Genomic DNA, 25,086 nt, shown 5'->3' on the forward strand with positions numbered 1-25,086 from the left:
TTTAAAAATCATGGTACCACGTGGACACTGAACACTCAAGCAGGTTTATCTCTAACAAACCAACGGTAATTTCTTTTCTCTGCTACGAAATGGATTATAGGAAATAATAGCAAGCTGAGGGATATTCGACCAAAGAAACCGCCGGGAGACGTTTTCCCTGACAAACTATAGTTTTTAAAGCTAATAGCATGAAAATCACAGTTTTTGTTTTTGCGAGGAATATATGAGTATATATAGCAGAATGAACCTTTTCAAAAAATATATAGCAGAATGAAAATCAGAGTTAACAGTGTATATATATAGCAGGCATATTTGGCGGACAATGGATAACAACAGATGCAATCGTTTATGGTTGTGTTCATTGCTTGATGCAAAGGCCGAGTGTAATCCTCCTTTTAGGGGAAAAAAACTGATGCAGTCATCATTCACTGTTTACAAAATTGTTGCAGCAACAAGTGGAGAGTAATGAACCATCTCTACAAAACAACAGAGTACTAGAAAACAGAGTAAGTCTGTATTCAAAATTGCAGGTCTTCTCATCAGGTTGATCAGCCACTCCATTCAATGGTGTTCCCCAAGAACCGATTTTTCATCTGGGCCGACAATTTTAAATTGTAAACTCCTTCCGAGATCTCAAAATGGTGTACTCGCCTCTGCCACATTGAAGCCTCAAGATCAATGCATTCATCTTCCATTCACAGCGGCGAAATGTCAGGATCCCTCCAGCTTCACCTTGCACGATATCAGAGGCCGGCAGCCAGCAGGGATGTTTCGAGAGCTGAAGTGATGGCCAATTGCGGCATAACAGTACGTATATGCAGCTTAAATGCTTAATTAGTAGCAGCATCTCGTGCGGTGTAGACGTGTAGTCCTTTGCATTTTCAACGTCTTCTCCCAGCTGAGATCAAATGCAGGGTATCAATTAGTAAATATCATCAGAAGATGCATGTTCGCAAACTGAGAATGATACCAAGAACCATAAGTATATGGAGAATCCAACATTACAACATGAAAAGGGGATGTAGATGAACTGACCAGTCATCAGGGTGATCACAGTCCATACTTCAGAACATTTTCATCAGTTGCAGAAGTATGCATCACGCTCAAATCTCATCTGTCAGAGTTCCTCCAGCTCCCCCTATATCAAGATTCCAGACATTATGAAATGCTACACATTATAAACACCAACTTCTGCCTTGCTCCTAAAGGAGTAGAAGTTTAGCAGAGTGTAATCCTTCCATTGAGTAGCATACTCTTTGGCCTAAAAAGACAAAAACCAAAGAAGGAGCAAAAGGCAAGTCGTTGGGCACCTCTAGTACTTCCATTGCACTATCCCTTCCTCCAGTTGGCTCCTGGCCTGTCAGCATGGAACGAACGACTCTTAAGACATTCGCAGCGTAGGAACATCATGTTGTATCTTAGCTTCACTTTGTGGCATAGAGTCCACCAGCAGCGAACTTGCAAGTTGAACACGATGACCAATTGCATCATAGCAATGCAGCTTAATTGATACAGGTATCTTGTCTTGTATAGTCCATTGCCTTTTCCTCCCCAACTGAAATACATATACAGAGCATGCATGGGTTCATTTTATCAGAAATCTGTTATGTGTTCAAGCCGAAAACAACATGACAAAATCACGCTGAACAATTTTTTTTTTTTGCGGGGGACACGCTGAACAATTTAACATGATACTAACTGAAAATGAGTTGTTACTTGCTTAACTGACCAGCTATCATGCCTCGGAAGTGGACTGTCGAGTGTTGAGCATGTGAACTCCCTCCTGGATCAGAAAGAAATCCCATGCCTTCCAACTTTGCTTGATATTATTCAGTACCCCTTGGCCGCATAGGATGTCTGCGAAGCTCCGGTTCCTCCTAGATATCAACATTTCTGTTATTTTTACTCTGAAGAATGAACACTGAAAGATTTGTCTATCAATCTTTTTACAAACAAACAAGCAATGTGATCTTCATCTGAGCTACAAAGTGGATTAGCTTTCAAAGAAAAAAGAATACCCAAGTAGAGACCATGGACATAAAAAGGAGCCACCTGCAGGCTGCAGTCAGGGAACTATAACATCTAAGCTTCATATGTCCTACAGATAAATAGCAATGGAAGTGACATTGCATTGAAGCAGAGTTTATGAAAACCAAATATGCATCTAAAAGATAATTGTGTTCAATTTTAAATTCAGTAGCAGAGACATAATCTCTTGCAGACGTTGAGATAATTAAACGGGTTGGTGTGCACAAAAGAAAGTCTGACAAATATCACCAAATATCAGATGGAATCAAACAAAGTCGAAGAAGGTTTGAGCTGTACCAACATGGCATCAGAATTCCGAAGCAAGGGGAAGGGAAAACCTAGGGCTATATATATCATCCGTAGTAGCACCTCCTGTTGGGGAGAGACAAACATCGTCACATACCCAATTGAACTATCAATGGATCATATGGCCAGGGCCGGCCCTGAGGGGGGGCAGGAGGGGCGGCCGCCCCGGGCCCCCGGTATGAAGGGGCCCCCGATGGATTGGTTTCCATATACGTACATGATGTTGCCCATGCAACAGATCGACTGATTCCAAAGAAACCAGAGAAAAAAAGGTAACAGATCGCCATCTTCTAGACTTGCCGCACGGGCGCTATCTTCTCGCCTTCTAGTCCGCTTCACAATTGGCAACGGATCAGCGTTTCCGGCTGATTCCGGCTGCGTCCCCGGCTGTGTATTCTAATCGTGATTTTCTGTTGCTACACGTGATTAATGGAAGAAGGTAATGCAATTTTCTAGATTCCGATCAACCTCCTCTTCAATGCAAATTCCTCTTTTTCTATGAACTTTATGTAGATCATTCATTCGTTTCATGAAGATCATTCTCATACATATTTCTTTCTCACACTTCAATTTCTTGTGTTGGTTGGCATTACAAAAGTGGAGCTTGGATTTTTGTTCGTGACTAATAAGCAGCAGCAATATCTTGCAATTTTCTAATTTTACATCCATCCAGGTACCTTGTTCCAAGCCTTTCTTAGCAAAATTTTATATTTATTTAATTAATAGTACTTTTAATTTCGTGTATCATATGTTTGTGTGCTAATTAGTAAGATGTTATCTAGAAAGTATCCATTTGGTAATGAGTGAAGAAAACAAACTTGCATATGGGTTGATTGACAATCAGAAAGGAGATAGTATTAATTTTTCTAGAACAGATCATACAAGTACTTCTGCTAGAAATTCCGAGGAATGCCTTTAGTTACTATTGAAGAATAGGTACAAACATAACTGAAACATATAAGTGCCGACTGAGAAGAGCAACCATTTTTTCTGTGCATGTTTATGACCTTGGTTTGTTGTATAGTCTACATGACAAGGCAACATAAATATAGTGCATCGAGTATTTAGTTGCAATTGAAATAGAGAAAAATTTAGCTTTAGGGCCCCTTTTTGTTGTCTTGCCCCGGGCCCCTGAAATCTCAGGACCAGCCCTGCATATGGCATGAAATAAACAGACAGAAATTCCACCTGTAGGTACCAGCGAATGCGTCAACCTGTGGGGGCGTCTTCGAGAAGAAGCAATGGATCTGAACAAAGAAGGGGGCAGCATTAACCAATCATCAAGCATCATCGTCGTCGTGAGAATTGCAGGACCAGAAATCGTCTTCCACCAAAGCAGAGCCTTGGACCTCCCTTATGTCAGGGTCTTGGCTGCTGCTACAACATCAAAATAAGGGACATCATCAGTTCAGTTGATACTTATCTGCTACTACTAGTGAACCAAAGAGAAAATGGTACAGACCTGTCGCCCCCGTCGTTCTGACCACCACCTGCGACAAGGAGCTCTCCCCCGCTGCTGCATGCTCGGGATGGAGAGGTGATGATTCCTCCGCCTCCGTTGCTTCATCCACATGTACTCCAATAGTGGATCCTTGGACAATGTCACCCAGGTCGTGATAGCTCTGTTCGTCATGCAGTCGCAGCACGGGGTGGTTGGGGTGTGCCTCCAATTCACGTCGCAACATACCAAGCCCGGCCACTTCACCACACCAATTAAGACAAATCTCCTTGAGACTTGCAAGGTGCTTGATACCATTAATCCCTGATTTCAACTGGCAGACTTCGATTTCTATCTTTCCCAGCTGCGGCGAGGCGCCCTCCTCGAATATCAACTCTCTCAGTTGCTGCACATCACAAATATCAAGTATTTTGAGATTTGGGAATGCTCCCGTTCTGAACACTAACGTCTCCCCAGTATAAGAGCCGCTTCTAAGACCAAGCTCCATGAGGTTGGGAAGTGGCCCTAGTATTTCCATGATTTTACCTTCTTCCTTTATTACGCTGCCCCCTAAGGAAAGCTTGACCAAATGCATTAGATTGCCAAACCAGCCAGGAACCGCTCCAAGGTGTCCATACAACTTCAGGCTCCTCAACAGGGGAGGAGGAGAGGAAACAACATGCATCCACTTGAGTGAACCAACCACTTTAAGGGAGCGGAGGCAAGTGAGCTTCTCAATGGCATCACTGAGTAGCTGGCATTTTTGCTTGGTGGCCCCTTCTGTTACCACGCTCAGTTTTCTCAGCTGCACAAGCTCACCTAGCTCTTTAATTGCTTTGCAACTAGTTCGGCTGATGTCTACAACCTCTAGTATTTGCAGCTCTTTTAATTTGCCGATTCCTTTTGGCACACTCACACCTTCTGACTCTGACCCATTGCTAGACCATGCCATGTGTAGCTCTGCAACTGCCTCAGCATGCTCACTAGAATTAAACAAAGGTGTGAACGGCATGGGCAAACATAATGTGTTCAGAAAGCATTCCTTGGGTTCACCCAGGACAAACCATTTATAGGATCTCTTTCTGGTACAACGGAGACTATGCAGACTCTTGAGTTTACTAATCTCAGTTGGCAGTTCTGTAATATAACTGTCTGTTATGTTCAAAGTATGCAAGCCTTGTAATTTCCCTATGGATCTAGGTAGTTTGTAAATATGTGAATATCCTTGAGGATAAGAAAAATTCAGATACTTCAAGTGACGAAACAATCCTATGTTGCTGATATCCTTTTGTGTCACTTCAAACTGTGCGTTCTCTAGATCCAAGGCTCGGAGCATTCTCATGTCAGGTGAACAAATTGAAGATGATGGCTCCATGGATCTCTCACCAAACATGGTTAATGAACGAACATGGCTACAATCCACGCCTAATTTTGGGCACTTACTACCATGGTATGCTACATGACGGAAGTTCCCCTCTGCTATAGTAGTTGCATTATCTCCTGCCAAGTACAGAAAATTTTCTTCCCTGGATATCGAGACCATCACATCACGCATGATATCATGGACTCGGCAACTCTTAATATGTCCTTCTATGCTCACTTTTGAGGGCTGAATCATGCTTCGGTTGATTAGCTCGGTGAAATAACTTATTCCAACATCTTTGATGTTTACTCCACCTCTGGCTCTAACAAACCCCTCTGTTATCCATCTATCTACCAAACGCCTCCTTTTGATTTCAAAATCCTCAGGAAAGATGCTTAGATACAGAAAGCATGACTTGAGATGAGACGGCAAGCTATTGTAGCTTAGAGTAACTATCCTCCTCATTGCTTCTAGGCTAGGGTTGCTCTCAAGCTCTGATGGGATTTGTGTATAGATACTTTCCCACTCTGTTGCCTTTTTGTTGCCAAGCATGCCTCCTATAGTGAGTATAGCCAGCGGTAGACCACCACACTTCTTTACAATTTTGTTGACCACTGCCATCATTTTCTTATCATTTTTCATGTCTTCCCGTGTTTTGCCACTCTTTCTTAGTAGCAAATTTGTGGCATCCTCTATTTGTAGGTGCTTAAGGTGGTAGATAAGTGATTCTGAAGTGCACTGCGCAGCCAAGCCCACATCTCGTGTTGTTACTATTATTCGGCTACCTTTATTGTTTCTAATAGGAAAAGCAATATATTTGATCCAATTCCAGGCATCTATGGTCCACACATCATCAAGAACAATAAGGTATTTCTTGTCCTCTAGCTTTTCTCTGAGGTAGTTGGCGAGATGCTCTACTTGCATTGCCTTCTGTTCAAGTTCTTTCAAGCATTTCCTCAGTGACTCGGTACCCAAAAGTTGACTTATCATCTCCTTGAGCATCTCTATCTTCGAAAATGACTGTGAGACTGTGACCCAAGCACAACAAGCAAATTTATTCACAATATCTTCCTTGCTATCATATGCCTTCCTTGCTAGAGTAGTCTTGCCTAAACCGCCCATGCCAACGACACATATCACCTTCGAAAGACCATCTCTGGAGTTAACATCCACCATCTTAATCAACTCCTCTTTAGGGTTAACAAAGCCCACAAGCTCTGCCTCATCAATGTTACCAGCTGAGTGGCTACGAACATCTTCCATGCTGGCATTCACCTCGTCAATGTTGCTGGAGGCATCAGCGTTGATCAAGTTATAGCGTGCATTCCTATTGCTCACTTCTTCAACTCTTGCTTTGAGATCACGGATTTGGCTGGCAATCCGATGCCGATCGTTCAGCTTAAGCAGCCGTCGAGAACGGCTCTGGCTTCCCACATGCACCATAAATTCATCAAGACAATCCTCAATACCATATGCTAGATCTCTTACTTGCTCTGCCCACACCTTCAGTAGCATGTTTTTCTTCTTTGTTTTCTCATCAGCCACGAGGAATGCTTGCATCGTCTTGAGCTCGTCTTTTATGAACCTAGTCAACAAGGTTTCTTAGAACAAATCAGCTTACTGCCATTTTACCGCTCACAAATAGGAGGGAACAACTCCCATTTCGATTGAAAAACAACAATATTTTTGAGATGTATATATACAGCTAGGTACGTGGGCTAAAAGAAGCATCCAGTCATTTTGTTGTAAAAATAAAATAAGCTAGCTGTCCATCGGCCTATATGTGAGCGGTACATACCAGATCATCGACTAGTAAAAACAAAATCGACCTGACAAAAGGAACACCGGCCGGACGAGAATTCAGAAGTACATACCAGATGTCCTTGCGGACGCCTATGAGGAGGCTCATCTCGGTGGCCGCGGCAGAGGCGGCCATGGTGATGGCGCCCCCCAGCATGGATCTCGCCATGCTCACCACCGTGTCCGCCATCTCTAGCTCTTTCCGTCCGCCCTTCCTTCCTTTCACGACTCTCAAGTGCTACAAGGCCGGCCGGCGTGGGTGTTGGTAGCTTTGGTAGGATGCTGTGTGCGCTCAGGCTGCTTACTTTGGAGAATAGCTAGGTTGGTGGCCGACATGACACGGTAACCTAAAGATGCAAAGCAAAAAGAGGCACGGATGACACCTAGTTTGCTCTACCTGTTTGTACACGCAATTAAAGATGCAAAGAAGGAAGGAAGGAAAGTAGCCCTCGCCAGGGCAATTTGCATTTCGCAGAGAAGAAAGACATGGCAATGGCATAGGGTATATCACCAAGGAAAGCATCACTCAAGAAGCGTCTCCAAAGCAAAAAGTATCGCAGAGGAGAACCTTTAGTTTGTACCAACTTTAATAAATTTGTGCAGATCCAAAACTGAATAGTACGCGTTTTTCACACGCAGAATCTTATTCGACGCTCACCTCATTTGATTTGTCAACGTTTCACACAGAGTGTGCGCTCAACTTATTTTGTTCTCTTCTGGTTCAAGGATGTGTTTCTCCGGGTTTTCTACCTTTTTCTCTTGTTCTCTTCAGTTTTTACTTTACAACTTTTCTTTCATTTTGTGTCTTTTCATTTTTCTCATCTAGTTTTTGCTTTTGCTTTTACTTTTTTTCCTTTTTATGTCATTTTATAAATATAGTTCTTGCATACACATGAATATTATTTGAATATGTGATGGCATTTTTTTCTAATACATGACAATCATTTTTAAATGAATATTGTTTTTCAATACATGAGGCACGATGGCCACTTTTTTAAAATACATGATGAGCATTCTATAATATGCAATGAAAATTTGTCAAATGCATTTAAAACACTGCAATATTTGTTTTAGTAATTAAGTTTATTTTGACAATACTTATTTATACATGCATATGTGAGTTTTTGTAAAATATTACATACATGGCATATTATTGTAAAAATGTTCATGAATTAACAACATATTTTTGTAAAATGTTCATGAATTTTATTTTAAAGGATTTTAAAATCTTTAAAGAATTTAAAAATATATATTCACAAAATTTAAAAATGATCATGAACTACAAAAATGTCCATGCATTTAAAAAATATGTGTGTATTCAGAAAACCAAGGTCGGACTCCGCCTCCTCACCGTCGAGCAGACACAATCAACGACGACTACGAAATAGGGCGTGCGTCCATGGCCTTGGAAAGCCGTGGGCGCATGAGGTCTGCCCGCAGCAGCTGCCCTGCCTTACAACTCAACACAGTCTAAGTGAAGTGCTCGGTCTTTCTCTTGTTCATGGTGCAGCTATCCTGCTGCAGGAGGTTCCCACTTTTTCGTGTAGTGATGAAGTGGACTTGTAGCTGCTGATTTTCTTCACAAGTCTGAACCCCTAATGGCACTTGGCTGATGAGCATGCAGTTATATAGTGGCATGGTTACTGGACAGGGCCTGTACATAGGGCGATTTGAAATTCTAAACTATCAAATCTCTGCATAAGAGTGGTTCCGAAAAATTCTCGAGCATTTCAATTGTTGCTCTTTTTTGTTCTTGTTGTTGGCATACTGATGAGGATAAAGCTTGAGGGACACATAAATGAGCCCGGTGATGCCTCGGGGATGGGTCTGTATAAGACCCGGTCTGTATCTCAGTCAGTCTGCTGACTGCTGAGCTCAGCCTGTAGGGTCCCCGTAATCTAAGAAACTGCCGACAGTCTGCAAACATGGTCACTGACTATGTATGGAAAATACTAGTATTGCTCATTCCGAAATAAAACTGGGGATGCCGGATACCGTTTCGAGGCCTTTTTGTTGGCAAACTGTAATTTGCAAAGCGAAACCATTGAAAATCGTACAGTTAATACCATATGTAGCAGGGCAGCAGACGTATTGTTTCATCAACTCTAGACTCAAATTTTGTGGAAAATGGAAAACCACATATGCAATCATCATTATTTGTTTACAACCAAGCACATACATTGTGGTAACAAGAAATGGAGAGCAATAAACCATCTCTAGGAAAACGGAATACTAGAAAATAGAGCAAGTCTGATTTCGAAATAGAAGGTCTTTTCATCAGGTTGAACATCTATTCCATTCCATGGTGTTCCCCAAGAACCCAATTTTCCATCTGGGCCAACAGTTGCAACTTGCTGAGATATTAGAATGGCGTCGCAGCTTGCTTCTCCACTTCGTTACATTAAAGCCACAAGATCACTGCACTCATCTTCCATCGCAGCTGCGAAATGTCAGGATCCCTCTCAGCTGCACCTTGCACCATATTAGAGGCTGCCAGCCAGCAGAGAGAAACTAGATAGCTGAACTGGATGGCCAATTGCAGCTTAACAGTACATATATGCAGCTTGATTGGTACAAACATCTTGTGTGGTGTGGTCCATTGCATTTTCCAATGTTGTCTCTCCAGCTGAGAACAAATATAGGGCATTAATTAATTAGTACATATCATCAGCAGACGCATGTTCGGCATCTGAAAACGAGACCAGGAACTGTATATATATGGAAAATCGAACACGCCAACAACGAACAGGAGCTGAATTGACCATTTATGGTGTGATTACAGTTCACAATTTAGAACATTCAGTTTCCTTTTCAAGCACTGGATGGCTGAAATGTTTTGTTCACTTCAGCTGCAGAGGCATGCACCCTGCTCAGACCTCATATACCTGAGAGTTGCTTCAGCTCCTCCGTAATATCAAGATTCCTGAAATTTTGAAATACTACCACATTGAGAGCACTAATTTCTCCCCAGCATATACAATTATAAACTGAAATACAGAAAGAAAAGGAGGTTAGCCGGTGCTCACGGCCCACCTCTGGTACTTCCATTGGACTATACCTTCCTCCAGTTGGCTCCTTGCTATTATACAACCTTCATCGGAAAATCAAGTAATGTGCCGCCATAAGTCGCATTAATTGCATTATGAGCTTAGTCATGCCATGCTCCAGCTTGTCCCAGGTTGAGAAATCCCAACTTCGTGTAAAGTGTGTCAACAAAAGGGGTGCTTCAAATTATATAAGAGATGAGGAGGTAGCCCATATCGTAATGGTGAGAGTATATAATAGAGCAAGCTGACCATATGAAAAAGAACTAGTTCTGTTTGGAGACGACAGGCATCAACTTACAGTGCAGATTGTATGGCCTATAATTTGGGGTTTATGTTTAAAGAACAGAATGTTATTTTCTTCTTTTGTACAAAAAACAGGGGAAATATAAGCTGAAAGGAAATCTAAGAAAAATCAGTCACCTGTAAGCTGCAGCCTTGGAAATATATGCAGACGATTTGGGTGCAGAAGCATGGTGCTATAATTAGACTCCGATGCCATCATATAACAGCGCAGCTCATCATCGCTATAAGAGACAATAAAAAGAGAGATGAATCGAAACATCTCATCTGGTAGCTAGTAGCTAGTACCTACTGCTTGAACAAAAGAGAAATCAACTTATCAACAGCTCACCTGTCGTTTGTGGTCTGCATTGCTGCATCTTGTGAGCTCTCTCCCGCTGCAGGTCCCTAAACGGATGACTCCTCTGTAGCTTCTAATTGAACAGTGGATCCTTCGCGGAGGTCCAGGTCACGGAAGATTCGTTCATAGTAAAGTTGCAGCACGGGATGGTTGCGGTGTGCATTGACTCCACCTTCCAGCACAACAAGCCTCGCAACTTTTCAGAAATAACCGATCCGCCAATGGACTAGCACTGTGAGAAATCAGATGGAAAGGAACAAACATAGGGAGGTTCCATCTGTACGTACCATGGAAGGCGTCGAACCTCCACTATATTGGTGCTTTTTTGTAAACGAAGAAGAATCATGTGAGGCAAAATGTCAGGATCAGAGGCCACCAGCAGTGAACATGGAACCCTGAGCATGACGGCCAATGAAGGGGGCATCAAAACATCTACATATTGATTGGTAGCAGCATCTTATGTGGTGTAGTCCATTGCATTTTTCCGCGGTTTTCTCCCCAGCTGAAATGCATTTATAGAGCATGAATTAGTCTTATTTCGTCAGCAAATGTACTATGTATTCGCAAGCTTAAAGGTACATCAGATGTTGGTTGTAAGTACACAGAGAACATGTTTGAGTGACCAAGTTACGCTGGCACTGAATACTGAAGGAGGTTTTTCTTTCACAACCAAATGGTACGCTATTTTGGTCCGCTACGAAATGGATTATAGGAAATATGAAAGCAAGCTCAAAGGAAAAGAAAGGCGGGATGTCATGATATAAAACAAACAAGGAAAGCTCACACTGCAAGATAGTTCAGCAGGTCAATAGTAATGCAACTAGGTGCAGGTAATTACATTGAACTACAGTTTGGGAGAACCAAATAACCAACTGCATGCCGGTCATCAAATGTGCATCGATAAAAGATAATCGTGTTCAAGTTTAAATTCAAGTAGCACGCACGTAATCTCTTAGAGACGTTGAGACAAACAGTTGATGTGCATGGAAGTAAATCTCACAAACATCATGAGAAACAAGACGAATGGAGGTTTGAGCTGTACCAAGATGGCGTCAGAAGTCTCAGGGGCAGCAATCGGAAGACGCGGAAGAGACGCAAGCAATGGGAACGTAAACGGAGGGCCATGTCATCCGTAGCAGCAAGAACCAAGGGGAAATGAGTAACAAACACATCCTGTTAGAGAGATAAACGTTGTCAGAAACCCAAACTGAATCGAGAGTGAAACAAAACGAGGGAGAGTCGATCGAAGTTGAGATTAGATCGCAAGGCGGCGACCTGTGCGATGCGAGACTCCAAGGCGAGCCTGCTGCAGGATTTAATCGAGGTGAGCGAAGAATCGAATAATGGAACCGGGAAGCTATCCATCGTCCACTCGTAGTGAAGTATACTCTTATTTTTAGCGCAGATCATCTTCGCTGTTAAGAGCGGCGAAAACATAAGAGAAGAGAAATTAGCATCATCAGTTGATAGCTACTGCTACTGAACGAAAGAGAAAAATAGCCAGCTGACCTGTCGCTCCTCGTCGCTTCTTCCGCTTGCACTGCTGTAGTGGAACCTTCGGCGACATCGCCTAGGTCATGGAGGATCCGGTCCATCCCGAGTCGCAGAACAGGATGGTTGGGGTGTGTGTCCACTTCACGTTGCAGCGCACCAAGCTTTGCCACTCGACCACTCCAATGAAGTGAAATCTCCTTGAGTCTTGGAAGGTGTTTGATACCAGTAATCCCCGATGGCAAACTGCAGTATCTGATTTCTACCTTTTCTAACTGGGGCGAGGTGCCCACCTCAAATATCAACTCTCTCAGTTGCTTCATGTCCGAAATGTCAAGTCTCCTGAGACTAGGGAATGTTTCTGCTCTGAAAATCAGTTTCCCCCCAACATAAGACTGCCAAGAGAGACCAAGTACCATGAGCTTGGTCAGTGCGCCTAGTAATTCCATGCTTTTGTCACCATCCTTCAGATTGCTCGACTTTAACTGAATCTTCACCAAATTTACCAGATCCCCAAACCAGTCAGGCATCTCCCCAAGATCTCCATCCAAAGTCAGCTTCCTCAGGAGAGGGGGAGGGGAGGAAATAGATTGCAACCACTTGAGTGATGCACCACTTCTCCCAGATGTACTATCATCCGCACAAAGGCAAAGAGAGCGGAGGGAAGTGAGCTTCTCAAGGGATGTACAGAGTATCTTGCTCTTTTGCTTGCATGCCCCTACATCGACACTTAACTTCCTTAGCTTTATAAGCTCCCCGAGCTCTTTAACTGCTTTCCTACTTGTCCGTTCAATATCCACAATCTCTAGTATCTCTAACTCCTTTAGGTTGCTGATCCCTTTGGGCAACCTCACACCTTGAGAGTTGGACAAACGAGCAGTCCAGGCCAAGTGAATGCGCACCATAAGGCCTGGACGCTCATCCATATTAACTAATGGAGTCAACAAAATAGGCATACATAATGTTGACATGAACCAGATCATGGGGTAAAGTAAGCATAAATATTCCTCGGCCCTCCTGTTGCTGCATCGAAGGCTACGAAGGCTTTGTAGTTTAGTGACCTCAGTTGGTAGCGATGTCACATAACTTTGTCCTATGTCCAAAGTCTCTAAGGCTTGTAGTTTTCCTATTGATCGTGGGAGCTTGTAAATATAAGTTAGTTCATGTGAAGACTCAACATGGACATATTTCAAATGACGCAACGACCCTATGGTGTTGATGTCTTTTTGTGCAAAACATGCATCATGTATATCCAAGACTCTAAGCATCCTAAAGTCAGGTGAACAAAGTGAAGGTGCTGGATTCATGTGTCTGTCACCAAACACAGTCAATGATCGGACATGGTTCCAGTCCAAGCCTTTATTTGGGCACAAACTACCTTGGTATGCTACATGGCGGAAGTTATTTCCTATTGTGCCGATTACATTATCCCACGTTGAGCATGCAAAATTTTCGTCTCTAGAAATTGAGACTATGACATCGCGAACGATATCATGAACTCGACATCTCTTCACAGTTCCTTCTATGTTCACTTTTGATCGTTGAATCATGCTTCGGTTGGCTAGTTCATTAAAATAACTATTCCCAACATCCTCAGAACTCCAGCCAACCCTAGCGACAACAAACCCCTCAGCTATCCATCTTTCTACCAGACGCCTTCTTTTGATTTCAAAATCCTCGGGAAATATACTTAAATAGAGGAAACATGACTTAAGATGAGAAGGCAAGTGGTTGTAACTAAGGGTAACCATTGTCCTCATTACTTCAAGGCCGCCGTTGCTCTCTATCTCTGAGGGGAGTTGATTATAAATACTTTGCCACTCACTGACCACTCTGGTGGCAAGCATGCTTCCTATTGCGAGTATTGCTAGAGGTAACCGTCCAGACTTCTTTACTATCTTAATGACTATTTTCCTCATATGCTCGTCATTTTTCATGTCTTCCAAACTTTTCCTTGTCCTCCTTAGTAGCAAATTTATTGCATCATTTGCTTCTAGGGGTACATGGTGGTAGATATGTGATCCAAAAGATTCAAAAATGCACCTCTCAGCTAAGCCAACATCTCGTGTTGTTAACATAATCCGGCTACCTCTGTTATTACTACTTGGTAAAGCAATAGTTTTGATCCACTTCCAATCATCTATACTCCATAAGTCATCAAAAACAACAAAATACCTCTTCTCAAGTAGTTCTTTCCTGAGGTAGTCGGCGAGATCCTCTTCTCGCACCACCTTCTTGTTAAGTAGATGCTTCGATGCTTTTTCATCAATAAGTTGTTTGATCATATCTGTGAGAACCTTCATCCTGGAAAATGACTGCGAGATATTGATCCAAGCACAATAATATGTATTTTTTATACGTTCATAAACCCTCTTTGTAAGAGCAGTCTTACCCAGACCACCCATGCCAACCACGCATACTACCCGAGCAGGGCCATTGTGAGCATGGTTATTTAAAAGCTTCATCAGCTTTTCTTCGGGCTCGTCTAACCCTACATGTTCAGAATTATCAATGTTGCTAGCTGATTGTTTGCGAATACCTTCCATGCAAGAATTACTCTCATCAATAGCTCTACTTATTTTATTCATCTCAATTAGGTTGTAGCGGATGTTCCTGTTGCTCACTTCTTCAACTCTTGATTTTAGATCACGGATCTGCATGGCAATTCGATGGCGGTCTTTGAGCTCTATAAGCTTCCGCGACAAGCTTTGACTTGCTACATGCACCATAAATTCACCAAGGCAATCTTCAATATTGTAGGACAGGTCCCTTACTTGCTTTGCCCACACCTTCAGTAACTTGTCTCTCTCCTTCATTGCTTCAGCAGTCTCCAGGAAAGCATGCATCGTCTCTAGCTCATCTTTGATGAACCTGCCAAAAGGCCCACAAAAGAACTTAGAACAAAAATTGGTGACCTTGATATAGGATGTAATGTGTACGAACATATGACGGAATTTGAACCTTCCTGAACAAATTTTGCCCGGGCCACTATGAAAGTTTTGTAGTGCAAACAATTTAAGTAAAACTATTGGTCATGTTTCAAGCATTCATAGACATAACCAATTTCAAGCATGAGGGGGGGGGGGGGGGGGGGGGGGGGGAGGGGGACTGAGGTTTAATATGAAATGGAGGCTACTAGAGACAATTCGATTATAGAAATGGGAGGGGTGAAAACATGAAAAAAAACTGCTCCAAATTACAAAAGACTGTATATTCGTGGCTGAAATTGGATTGGACCTAAGCTAGCCTAGGCGCCCTAGTGTTGCCTAACCGATCGGCTTGAGTGCAAGATCTTTACCTATTGTATCACTTTGCCTCAGTGTGCTTAGATACAATGTGCTAGTACCAATTCCATGGATCGATCTCGTCACTCATATCCAACTAATGAACAGCCCCGTTCAGCTCACGTGAACAGCCACATGCGATCCTCATCGCCGCCGGCAGCGGCCTGTAGGCTGGCTATCTAGTGGCGGCAGGGCCTGTAGGCCGTCCCCCCTCCACTCCCACCCCCTCTCTCCATGATTCTATTATGGAGCCCGTTGGCATCTCCGGCGTTCATCCAGATTGGGATGGGTAGACCGATGGTTGTCGACGTGACTGGATGCTCGCTCTGTTGATTTTCCTCCCGGCGGCATCTCCTGCTTCCCAGCGTTCAGATCTGATCGGGCAAGCCGATGGTCATTGTGGTGGTTGTCTCGATCTGGCGGCCATGGACTGGGCGACACTGATGGCTTGGGGCTTCGGCGTGGTGGAGCTCGAAGGCTCCATGGTAGTGCTGCGGTGGTCGCGTCTGGGTGGATGGCAGATGGTACTGGTTGATTTGCCAGATCAGGCTTCTCGATCTCCGGTGGCTGTAGCGGGAAGGGTGGTCACTCCGACTGCGGCGACGACACCTCTACGAATTGTTGTGGCCACTGAAAGATTTACATGAGGTTTTCGCTCTTAAGATCAGGTGATTGTCTTATGTGGTGTAATGCAATCTATGAACGATGGCTTGACGTAGAGGGTATCAGTGTGCAACAAGGACACTTGGTTTTCCATACCGGTGCATGTAGCTGCTGGGGTCATGGAAAAGTGTTGGCGACAACACTTGATTGACATCAACGAGCTATGGGACAAAAACCTAGGTTTGACTCATGTTGGTCATACCCGGCAATGGCGATGTATTTGCATTGTCACCTTGTTGAAGGCATTGCTCGGATATGCTTTGTCTGATTCTTCAACTTGAAAGCCTAGATTATGGCCTTTGCTGGTTGGATCCGGTGATGGCGACCTCTCTTCATGAAGGTGTTGCTATTGAAAGACCTCTTTGGCTTTGTGGTGTCATAAGATGATTGGTGGTGATATGGCCATAGCTATAGTTTGTCGATCGTGGATTTGATCGCTTCGGTTTTCTTTCCTCGCTTAGGCATAGTTTTGGTCTGATTTGACTATTGCCAGCATGTTTTATGTATGTGTGCATTAGTATTGGTTGTGTGCACTTTATTTGTACGGAGGCTAGGTGTGTGCTTATTGTGTTTATATCCTCTTGATGCTTCATTTTCAGTGAATAAAATCCATACTTTATCGAAAAATCCAATTAGTGAAAGATGTAATGATGAAACTATAGGAGAAGAAAAAGTGTTGGTTTTGATTGCCAATCTTGGGTTGTCACCTTTTGAAAGAGAGAATAACTTGCTGATGGAGTGCAGCTAGTAGAATAGAGTTCATCACAACATTGAACTCTTCTCATAAAATTAAAAAATGGCCTGAACACAAGAAGCGCGGAGAAGTTAGTAATTGCGAACATAGTTACCAGATATCCTTGCGCACGCCCATGAGGAGACTCATCTCGGCAGCAGCGGCAGATGCGGCTGTGCTGATGGCGCCTCCCAGCATGGACCTTGCCATGCTCAGCACCGTCCCCGCCATCTCCGGCTAATTCCTCTTCTTGCTCCTGCTCAAGTTGGAACAGTTGCTTGCAGTTAGCTGCCTCACAAGCCCTGGTAGGAGTGGGCTCTACTTATAGCAGCTGATTGATTGACTGAGCCCTGGCTGTGAACCAAGTCGTGTGAATGATACAAACGTCCTTATCCCAGTGCAGTTAATGCGCTTGGAATTCTCGCAAGAAAAGACGAACAAAATTTCGAGCTTGGACATCAACTCACGAGATGTGTGTTTCCAGTGCGTTTGGTTGTTCCTTGTGAAATTTTGTTTTCAAATTATATCATGGAATTATTATGGCCCTTGTTTTCCTTGCTGACCAGACCAAAGGGAGCCAAGCAAATTACCTTGACTTGGCGGCCAAACGACAATAATTGTATTTTGGAAATTAAACAGCAAAAATAAATATAGATATTTTGGAAGCAACAAACCCAGAATAGTCTGCTCCAAGAAGAAAAAAACAGTGCAGCGAGTACAACAAACAAAGGAATCCTGCACTGACAATTGCATGCCTTCACAACAGGTTGATTGAACATCCATACCTTGTTGTTTTAGAAGAATCTATCATCCTCTGCAGTCATCGGCTCAGTTACATTGAAGCCCCCAAGTCATTTGCAGTCATGAACGACCACCACTACAAGAAAAATGTAGTTTGGCGAGTGTCGAGTGGTTTGCCGGGTGCATTTCATCAGCCACTCGACAAAACAAGCCTTTGCTTCCGGACAAAATAATTGATACAAAAAGGAACTCGATAAACGATATAAACATGAGTTTTACCAGCATACAAAAATCACTCAGCAAAGCATCTTCAAAAGACAGAGCCACCAGATTTTAAGATTGATGTAACCATAATTTGAAGCTTACAATACCGCTGAGTATGCTACTTCATTAGATGTGGGGCGCCACACATGGCTTTAGTATCCCATGTGATTCTATCTGAATACGTGTAAACATTTTGGTTGATTTAGAAAGCATAGCGGTATTGCCTAAAAATTAGTCAAGACCTTGGAGAACTAGCGATGGTTATACACATTCTAGATATTGGTTAAGATAGATCATTGTTTCTTGTGAAATATGTCTATGTGCTTGTTGAGGATGTCTATATAAACAAGATAAAACTCTGTCCAAATCACTAATTATTCCAAGGGTAATAGTTTTACGGTAGTGTGGTGGCACCGTCAGGTTTGGTTGAAATTTGAGGTGTTAGAGCATCTACAACCGGATCTCTCAAACCCGCCTCATACGCCCGGGTGGGCCGACCGGTAACTGTCCGATCACGATTTTTTACCCAGACGGACCTCTCAAATGACCCACAAATGTCCGGGCTGACCGGCACCCCCCATATCCAGCCCAAACATGGGGCGGATATGGGGGCACTCGGGCGTATCCAATGCAGTTAATGCGCATGGAATTCTCGCAAAAAAAGACGAAGAAAAGTTTGAGCATGGACAGCTATATGGGCGCCATGTGCGTTTGGTTCCTAGTGACATTTTGTTTCGAAATTCTTTCAAGGAATTATTGTGGCCTTTGTTTTCCTTGTGAAATATCCGAGCATCTTCCCGTGTGGAATAGACCAAGGGGAGCCAGGCAAATCATCTTGACTTGACTTTGGGGGGGCCCAAACAATGTAATGGTATTTTGGAAATTATACGGCAAAAATAAATACAGATATTTTAGGAGCAGAAAAACGAGAATAGTCTTCTCCAGAAAAGAAAAATTAAAGAAAAGACAAAAGAAAAAGAAAGAAAAAAGAGAGCAGGGTGTACAGCAAAAAAAGGAAGTCTGTACTGACAACTGCACGCCTCTGCTATAGAAAAAGCAGTGATTGGTTGATCATATATTCCATGATGTTGTTTTCAGAGAAATGATCTTCATCTGCAGGTTTGCTCCCTTGCCTCTGCTAAATTGAAGCCCCCAAGTCACTTGCAGTCATATAATTTTGTAACAACAGTCCGTGAGAAGATATTGTCAGGGACAAATTAATGGCATTGCGTGATCACAAGGATGCCAAGAGTACAGACCTGGCATCACCCCATACTGAATATCAACCAACTTGATGTTGGATCTAGTCCCGTTCTATGAAATAGAGTACAGACCTGGCATCACCCCATACTGACAAGAGAAATGTGGAAACTGCAAGATAATTGCAAAGTAACACCAACGAAAACCACATAGCTGATATTACAGGTGAAAAACAGAGCATTCATATCTGGCTACATTACAAGTTCCATTGGCTTGCATAGTAGCATGTCTCCTCATTCTTCAATTACAAATAATTACAGAACATAGTGGCAGCACAAAATTGATTATCGTCATAGTAGAAGCAGATCATGTGATAATATGGTGAAGAGTGCAAGATGATGCAGCAAACTAATTAATGTTCCTGGGACTGGAAAGATGTTGGAGTCCAAAGAAAATACAGTTTAGTATCAACTTGACCCATTCCATGGTGAAGAACTGATCATCGTCTGGAAAATGGTACGAGACCCATGAAGCAAGTGTCACTTTTGAACCTCGGTTGGTGGCGTCACAACCATGGAAATGATGTTGTAGCTTGCTCCAACATCGTAGGAACATTTAAAGGTCAGGGGCGAATCCTGCATGAAAAACTGCACAGGTGTTAGTGTCATCGTCACTGAATTCTTTGTATGCCTTCAACTTATTAAACAGTCTAACACGCAGGTTAAAAAACAATACCTACCAGAAAGTTCCGCACATAGAGAACCCAGGTAAACCATCTGGCCTCGCTTGCAGTGGTGACCAATCTTATAACTATGGACAATAGGATGAACATTGCAGCTTCGACGCTTAGTACTTAGTGGTGCATCATCTGTACTTTGTTGGATCTTCCTCCTCTTCTGCCCAGCTGAATCTGATTAGATTTTTTCGATAAAGGGCTTTTCATTGAATTGAAATATCGAGTTGATGAATCTGATTAGATAGAAGAGCATTAGTTTATTTCGCACATGTTAATTAGATGTCAAACTCTGTCACATGGGGGATGCTCAAGGAACTCTTGATATAAACAGGGGTGTAAATTTATGTGGCCATAAGCTGAAAACTTTTATCAGGAATTGCAAGTACAGAGTATGTGACAGTCTAACATGATGATTACGACAGAAATGAGATGCTGGATGTTGCTGAACTGACCTTTTTATCAGTATGAGCCCGTCACAGTTGACACTTTAGATGTGCGTGGACTGTGAGGCATTGCGAACTCGATAGGGATTCCTCAGCTTCCAGCTTCACCTGAGATCACTACATCACGGTCAGCTAAGTACTAGATTCTTACTCCATTCACAACAGGATCTGATTGGGATGTTCACTCCAGCTTCATAGCTCCTCAGTGCCCTGCTCAAATCTCATAGTTGCTCCAGCTTGAATAGTAAAAATTTCTCCTAGTTGTCCAGCTTGAACTGTAAAAATACTTCATAGTTGCTCCTGGACACCAAGATTCGGAATAAACATTTGTTACATAATATCAACCATTCAATTGCTGCTCCAGCTTGTCTTGGGTTGAAAATATCTAATGTTTACAGTGCAAAAAATTGTACTTAATCGGAGCATGTTAAAGAGCACTTGCATACAGAAAACTGTATCTGTTGGGCAACTAGTTGAATTTAACAGGAAGAAGAAACTGAAACATTCCATAGATACTAATACTAAAACATGCTGGAAATAGAATGCTAACGTTGCGGAGCTACTGAATACGCTAACTCTGCTCTGAGAGACAAAAACGGTAATAGACATTTCACAAACCAGCATACCAGATGTAATCAGACAAACAGAGGGAGATGATTCCTCCGTTGCTTGCTCCACTCGTACAGTATTGGATTGTTCCACTTCCACGTCGTCCACCAGGTCATGGCGGGTCCAGTAGGCAGATATTCGCAGTAGCGAATGGTTCGGGGTGCGCGCCCATCTCACGTTGCATGGATTTTTGGAACGAATTCAGCTGGTTAAACAGCCTAACACTGATTTTTACAAGGAAATACCACCGCGATGTGATGTTACGCCGTATGGAGAAAGCATCTGGCCTCTCTTGAAGTTGGGTCCCATGCATCTTGTAACTGTCCACAATGGGACGAATAATTACTGCAGCTTGGTGGTGCTCCTGGGTGCCCAGCTGAATCTGAATGCACTACGTGGAGCACTAGTTTATTTCGTCAATCTGCAGCAGGAAGTCTTTGCTAAAAACAGGGGTACGTGTATATGATATGTGTTGACAAGCACAAACCGGAAAAGAACAAGATAGCTAGAAATATTTGAGCTGTACCACTATAGTGTTACATGGTGGACCTGACAGGAGGCTTGCTCCAATTCAGTCAGCACGAGTTGTAATTGTAAAGCAGACCATCTTGGCTGTTACACATAAAAAGAAAACAAATAGGAACACCGTAAGCGTACGGTAGTACAAATTAATTAGCACATCTCACTCCGTAGTTACTACGTACTACTGGTTTAAGGAAACAGAAGCAATTAGCTGACCTGACGTTTGTCGTCACCATGGCCACCGCCTGGGACCGTGAGAGCTCTCCCGCAGCTGCAGATTCCACGTCGTGGTATCTTTTGGGCATCTGCAGTCGCAGCACAGGACTGTTGGGGTGTGCGTCCACTTCACTTTGCAGCATAGCAAGCTTCGCCACTCGACCATAGGAACCAAGCGAGATCTCCTTGAGCTTTGGAAGCTGGTTGACTCCAATAATTCCTGATTCCAACGTGCACCCACTGATTTCTATCTTTTCCAACTCGGGCGAGGTGCCCTCCTCGAATATCAACTCTCTCAGTTGCTTCAGACCATAAATATCCAGTTTTTTGAGATTTGGCAACGTTCCCGTTTCAAACACCAACTTCTCCCCAATATAAGAGTCATTTCCAAGACAAATCTGCATGAGGTTGGGAAGTGGCCCTAGTATTTCCATGATTTTACATTCTTCCTTTATTATGCTGCCCTCTAAGTAAAGCTTGACCAAATGCATCATATTGGCAAACCAGTCAGGAATCTCTCCAAGGGGTCCATCCAACTTCAGACTCCTCAACAGGGGAGGAGGAGAGGAAACGGCATGCAGCCACTCCAGTGAACCATCCACTTCAAGAGAGCGCAGGCAAGTGAGCTTCTGAATGGCATCACAGAGTACCTTGCATTTCTGCTTGGTGGCCCCTTCTGTTACCACGCTCAGTTTTCTCAGCTGCACAAGCTCACCTAGCTCTTTAATTGCCTTGCCACTGGTTCGGCTGATGTCCACGACCTCTAGTATTTGCAGCTCTTTCAGTTTGCCGATTCCTTTTGGAACCCTAACACCTTCTGACTCAGACCGACGGCTAGCCCAGGCCATGTGTAGCTCGGCAACTACCTTGGTACGCTCACTAGGATCAACCAAAGGTGTGAACAGCATGGGCAGACAAAGTGTTCGCACCAAGCATGCCTTGGGGTCATACACCAGGTCAAAGCATTGATAGGAATTATTTCTGGTACAAAGAGACTGTGTAGACTCTTGAGTTTACAAATCTCAATTGGCAGTTCTGTAATATAACTGTCTCTAATGTTCAAAGTTTGCAGGCCTTGTAATCTCCCTATGGATCTAGGAAGTTTATAAATATGTGAATATCCTCGAGGATCAGAAAAATTCAGATACTTCAAGTGGCGAAACAATCCTATGTTGCTGATATCCTTCTGTGTGACTTGAAACTGTGCATTCTCTAGATCCAAGGCCCGGAGCATTCTCATGTCTGGTGAACAAACTGAAGGTGATGGCCTCAATGATCTCTCACCAAACACAGTTACTGATCGGACGTGGCTCCAATCCATATCTATCTTTTGGCACATGCTACCATGGTATGCTACATGTCGGAAGGTCTCTTCCGTAGCACCAGTTACATTATTTCCCTCCACATACACAAAATTTTCATCTCTAGAAACTGAGATCATGACATCACGCACAATATCATGGACTCGACAGCTCTTCACAACTCCTTCTATGTTCACTCTTGATGGCTGAATCATGCTTTGGTTGATTAGATCATTAAAGTAACTATTCCCAACCTCCTCACCACTTAGCCCATCCCTGACAATAACAAACCCCTCGGCTATCCATCTTTCTACGAGACGACTCCTTTGGATTTCAAAATCCTCAGGAAATATGCTTAAATACAGAAAACATGACTTAAGATGAGAAGGCAAGTGGTTGTAACTCAGAGTAACCATCCTCCTCATCGCGTCAAGACTTCGGCCGCTCTCTAGTTCTAAGGGGATCTGGTCGTAAATACTTTGCCATTCACTGACCTCTCTAGTGGCAAGCATGCCTCCTATTGTGAGAATAGCTAGTGGTAACAGTCCTGACTTTTTGACTATCTTGGTAACTATTTCCCTCATTTTCACATCATTTTTCATGTCCTCCTCACTTCTCCGAGTCTTCCTTAGTAGCAAGTGTATGGCATCATTGGTTTCTAGGGGTTGATGGTGGTAGATAAGTGGTACAGAAGATTTCAATGAGCACTTCTTAGCTAAACCAACATCTCGTGTTGTTATAATTATCCGGCTACCTTTTTGGTTCCTACTCGGAAGAGCAATTTTTTTTATCCAGTTCCAATCATCTATGTTCCACAAATCATCAAGTACAACAAAGTACCTCTTCTCAAGCAGCTCTTTCCTCAGATAGTTGGCGAGGTCTTCTTCTCGCACTACATTACCTTCAAGCTGCTTCTTCAATGCTTCATTGCCAAAAAAAAATTTGATCATAACCTTGAGAAGCTCCATCCTGACAAATGATTGCGAGACAATGATCCAAGCACAACAATAAAAGTTCTCCATACTTTCATAAACCTTCCTTGTAAGAGTAGTCTTACCCAAACCGCCCATGCCGACGACACATACTACCTGAGCAGGACCATTTTTGGCATGAACATCTATAAGCTTTATCAACTCTTGTTTGGGCTTGGAAAACCCCACAAGTCCTGCTTCATCTATGTTGCTATCTGAATGGTTGCGAATATCTTCCATACAGGAATCCCTCTCATCAATGGTTCTGGTAATTTGGTTCTTCTCAATCAGGTTGTAGCGTCTGTTCCTGTTGCTGACTTCTTCAACTCATGATTTGAGATCGCGGATTTGCACCGCAATTTGATGTTGGTGTTTGAGCTTCATAAGTTTCCGTGACAAGCTTTGACTTGCCACATGCACCATGAATTCACCAAGGCAATCTTCAATGTTGTATGACAGCTCCCTTACTTGCTCTGCCCACACCTTAAGTAGCATGTCTTTCTTCTTCATACCTTCAGCAGCCACCAGGAAAGCCTGCATCGTTGCTAGCTCGTCTTTGATGAACCTATCAACAATGGGAATGTAACTTCATTACAGCATGCTTGGTGTTATTCTTGCAGCCTGTGACATGCAACAAAGAAGAAGAAGAAATATGCATCTCCACGAAGAGATTTCAAGCCTACCATGAATGACTGGTGTCATTCTATATACAAGAGTTGAGTAAAACATTTTGGTTGTTTAAAGAATTTATATATCCAACTAATGTCCATCCAACAAGATGTTCTTAATAACAGAGAAAAAAGGATGCAGGAGGCAGTGCGAAGTGCATGACAAAAACAAAAGAAGTGCATGTGCACATACCAAATATCCTTGCGCACACCCATGAGGAGGCTCATCTCGTTGGCGGCGGCAGAGGCGGCCTTGCTAATGGCTCCACCCAGCATGGACCTCGCCATGCTCAGCACCGTCTCCGCCATTATCTCCGGCCGGTTCGGATATTGTCCTCACACAACAATTGATCAACCTCACAGTAGCTACCTGTGTGTGTGTGTGTGTGTGTGTGTGTGTGTGTGTGTGTGTGTGTGTGTGTGTGTGTGTGTGTGTGTGTGTGTGTGTGTGTGTGTGTGCGCTCCGAGAAAAGCAAAGGTTGATGTGCTCTTTGTCCTGCCACAAACAAGGCAAGTTTGCAGTGCTCTCATAGCGAAACCACAGAGGTTGTTCCTTTCTCTCGTCACGGTTATTCATCAAACAAAAAAAGGTAATGTTGTTTATCACCCACCCGTGTTTGTC

The 25,086-nt window shown here is 43.2% G+C and overlaps 1 protein-coding gene, 1 long non-coding RNA gene and 2 pseudogenes across 2 annotated transcripts; all 4 read right to left on the bottom strand.

Annotated features, from left to right (window-relative positions):
• Positions 1–346: 346 nt before the first annotated feature.
• On the bottom strand, positions 347–6,707 carry LOC123150786 (disease resistance protein RPM1). The gene is made up of 6 exons (XM_044570617.1): positions 3,797–6,707; positions 3,523–3,708; positions 1,730–1,877; positions 1,311–1,555; positions 1,036–1,138; positions 347–898 (listed from the first exon to the last, which is right to left on the bottom strand). Exons 1-2 carry the CDS (start codon positions 6,693–6,695, stop codon positions 3,689–3,691), a joined length of 2,919 nt encoding a protein of 972 aa, XP_044426552.1. The 5' UTR covers positions 6,696–6,707; the 3' UTR covers positions 347–898; positions 1,036–1,138; positions 1,311–1,555; positions 1,730–1,877; positions 3,523–3,688.
• A 3,902-nt stretch (positions 6,708–10,609) lies between these two features.
• Positions 10,610–17,071, bottom strand: LOC123150796 (disease resistance protein RPM1-like; annotated as a pseudogene).
• Positions 17,072–19,924: 2,853 nt separating this feature from the next.
• Positions 19,925–20,683, bottom strand: LOC123150797 (uncharacterized). The gene is made up of 2 exons (XR_006475357.1): positions 20,187–20,683; positions 19,925–19,967 (listed from the first exon to the last, which is right to left on the bottom strand). It is a non-coding gene; the product is annotated as an uncharacterized lncRNA (long non-coding RNA).
• Positions 20,684–21,361: 678 nt separating this feature from the next.
• LOC123152833 (disease resistance protein RPM1-like) lies at positions 21,362–24,773 on the bottom strand (annotated as a pseudogene).
• Between the last annotated feature and the right edge of the window lie 313 nt (positions 24,774–25,086).

Source organism: Triticum aestivum, chromosome 7A, assembly GCF_018294505.1.
Source record: "Triticum aestivum cultivar Chinese Spring chromosome 7A, IWGSC CS RefSeq v2.1, whole genome shotgun sequence".
Taxonomy (NCBI): domain Eukaryota; kingdom Viridiplantae; phylum Streptophyta; class Magnoliopsida; order Poales; family Poaceae; genus Triticum; species Triticum aestivum.

What these genes read in the sequence shown, in the direction of transcription:
- LOC123150786 (XM_044570617.1), bottom strand. Translation starts at nt 6,695, where the DNA reads ATGCAAGCATTCCTCGTGGCTGATGAGAAAACAAAGAAGAAAAACATG. An exon ending in CAGAACGACGGGGGCGACAG is followed by an intron (nt 3,709 to 3,796) that starts GTCTGTACCATT and finishes ATGTTGTAGCAG; the next exon opens with CAGCCAAGACCCTGACATAA.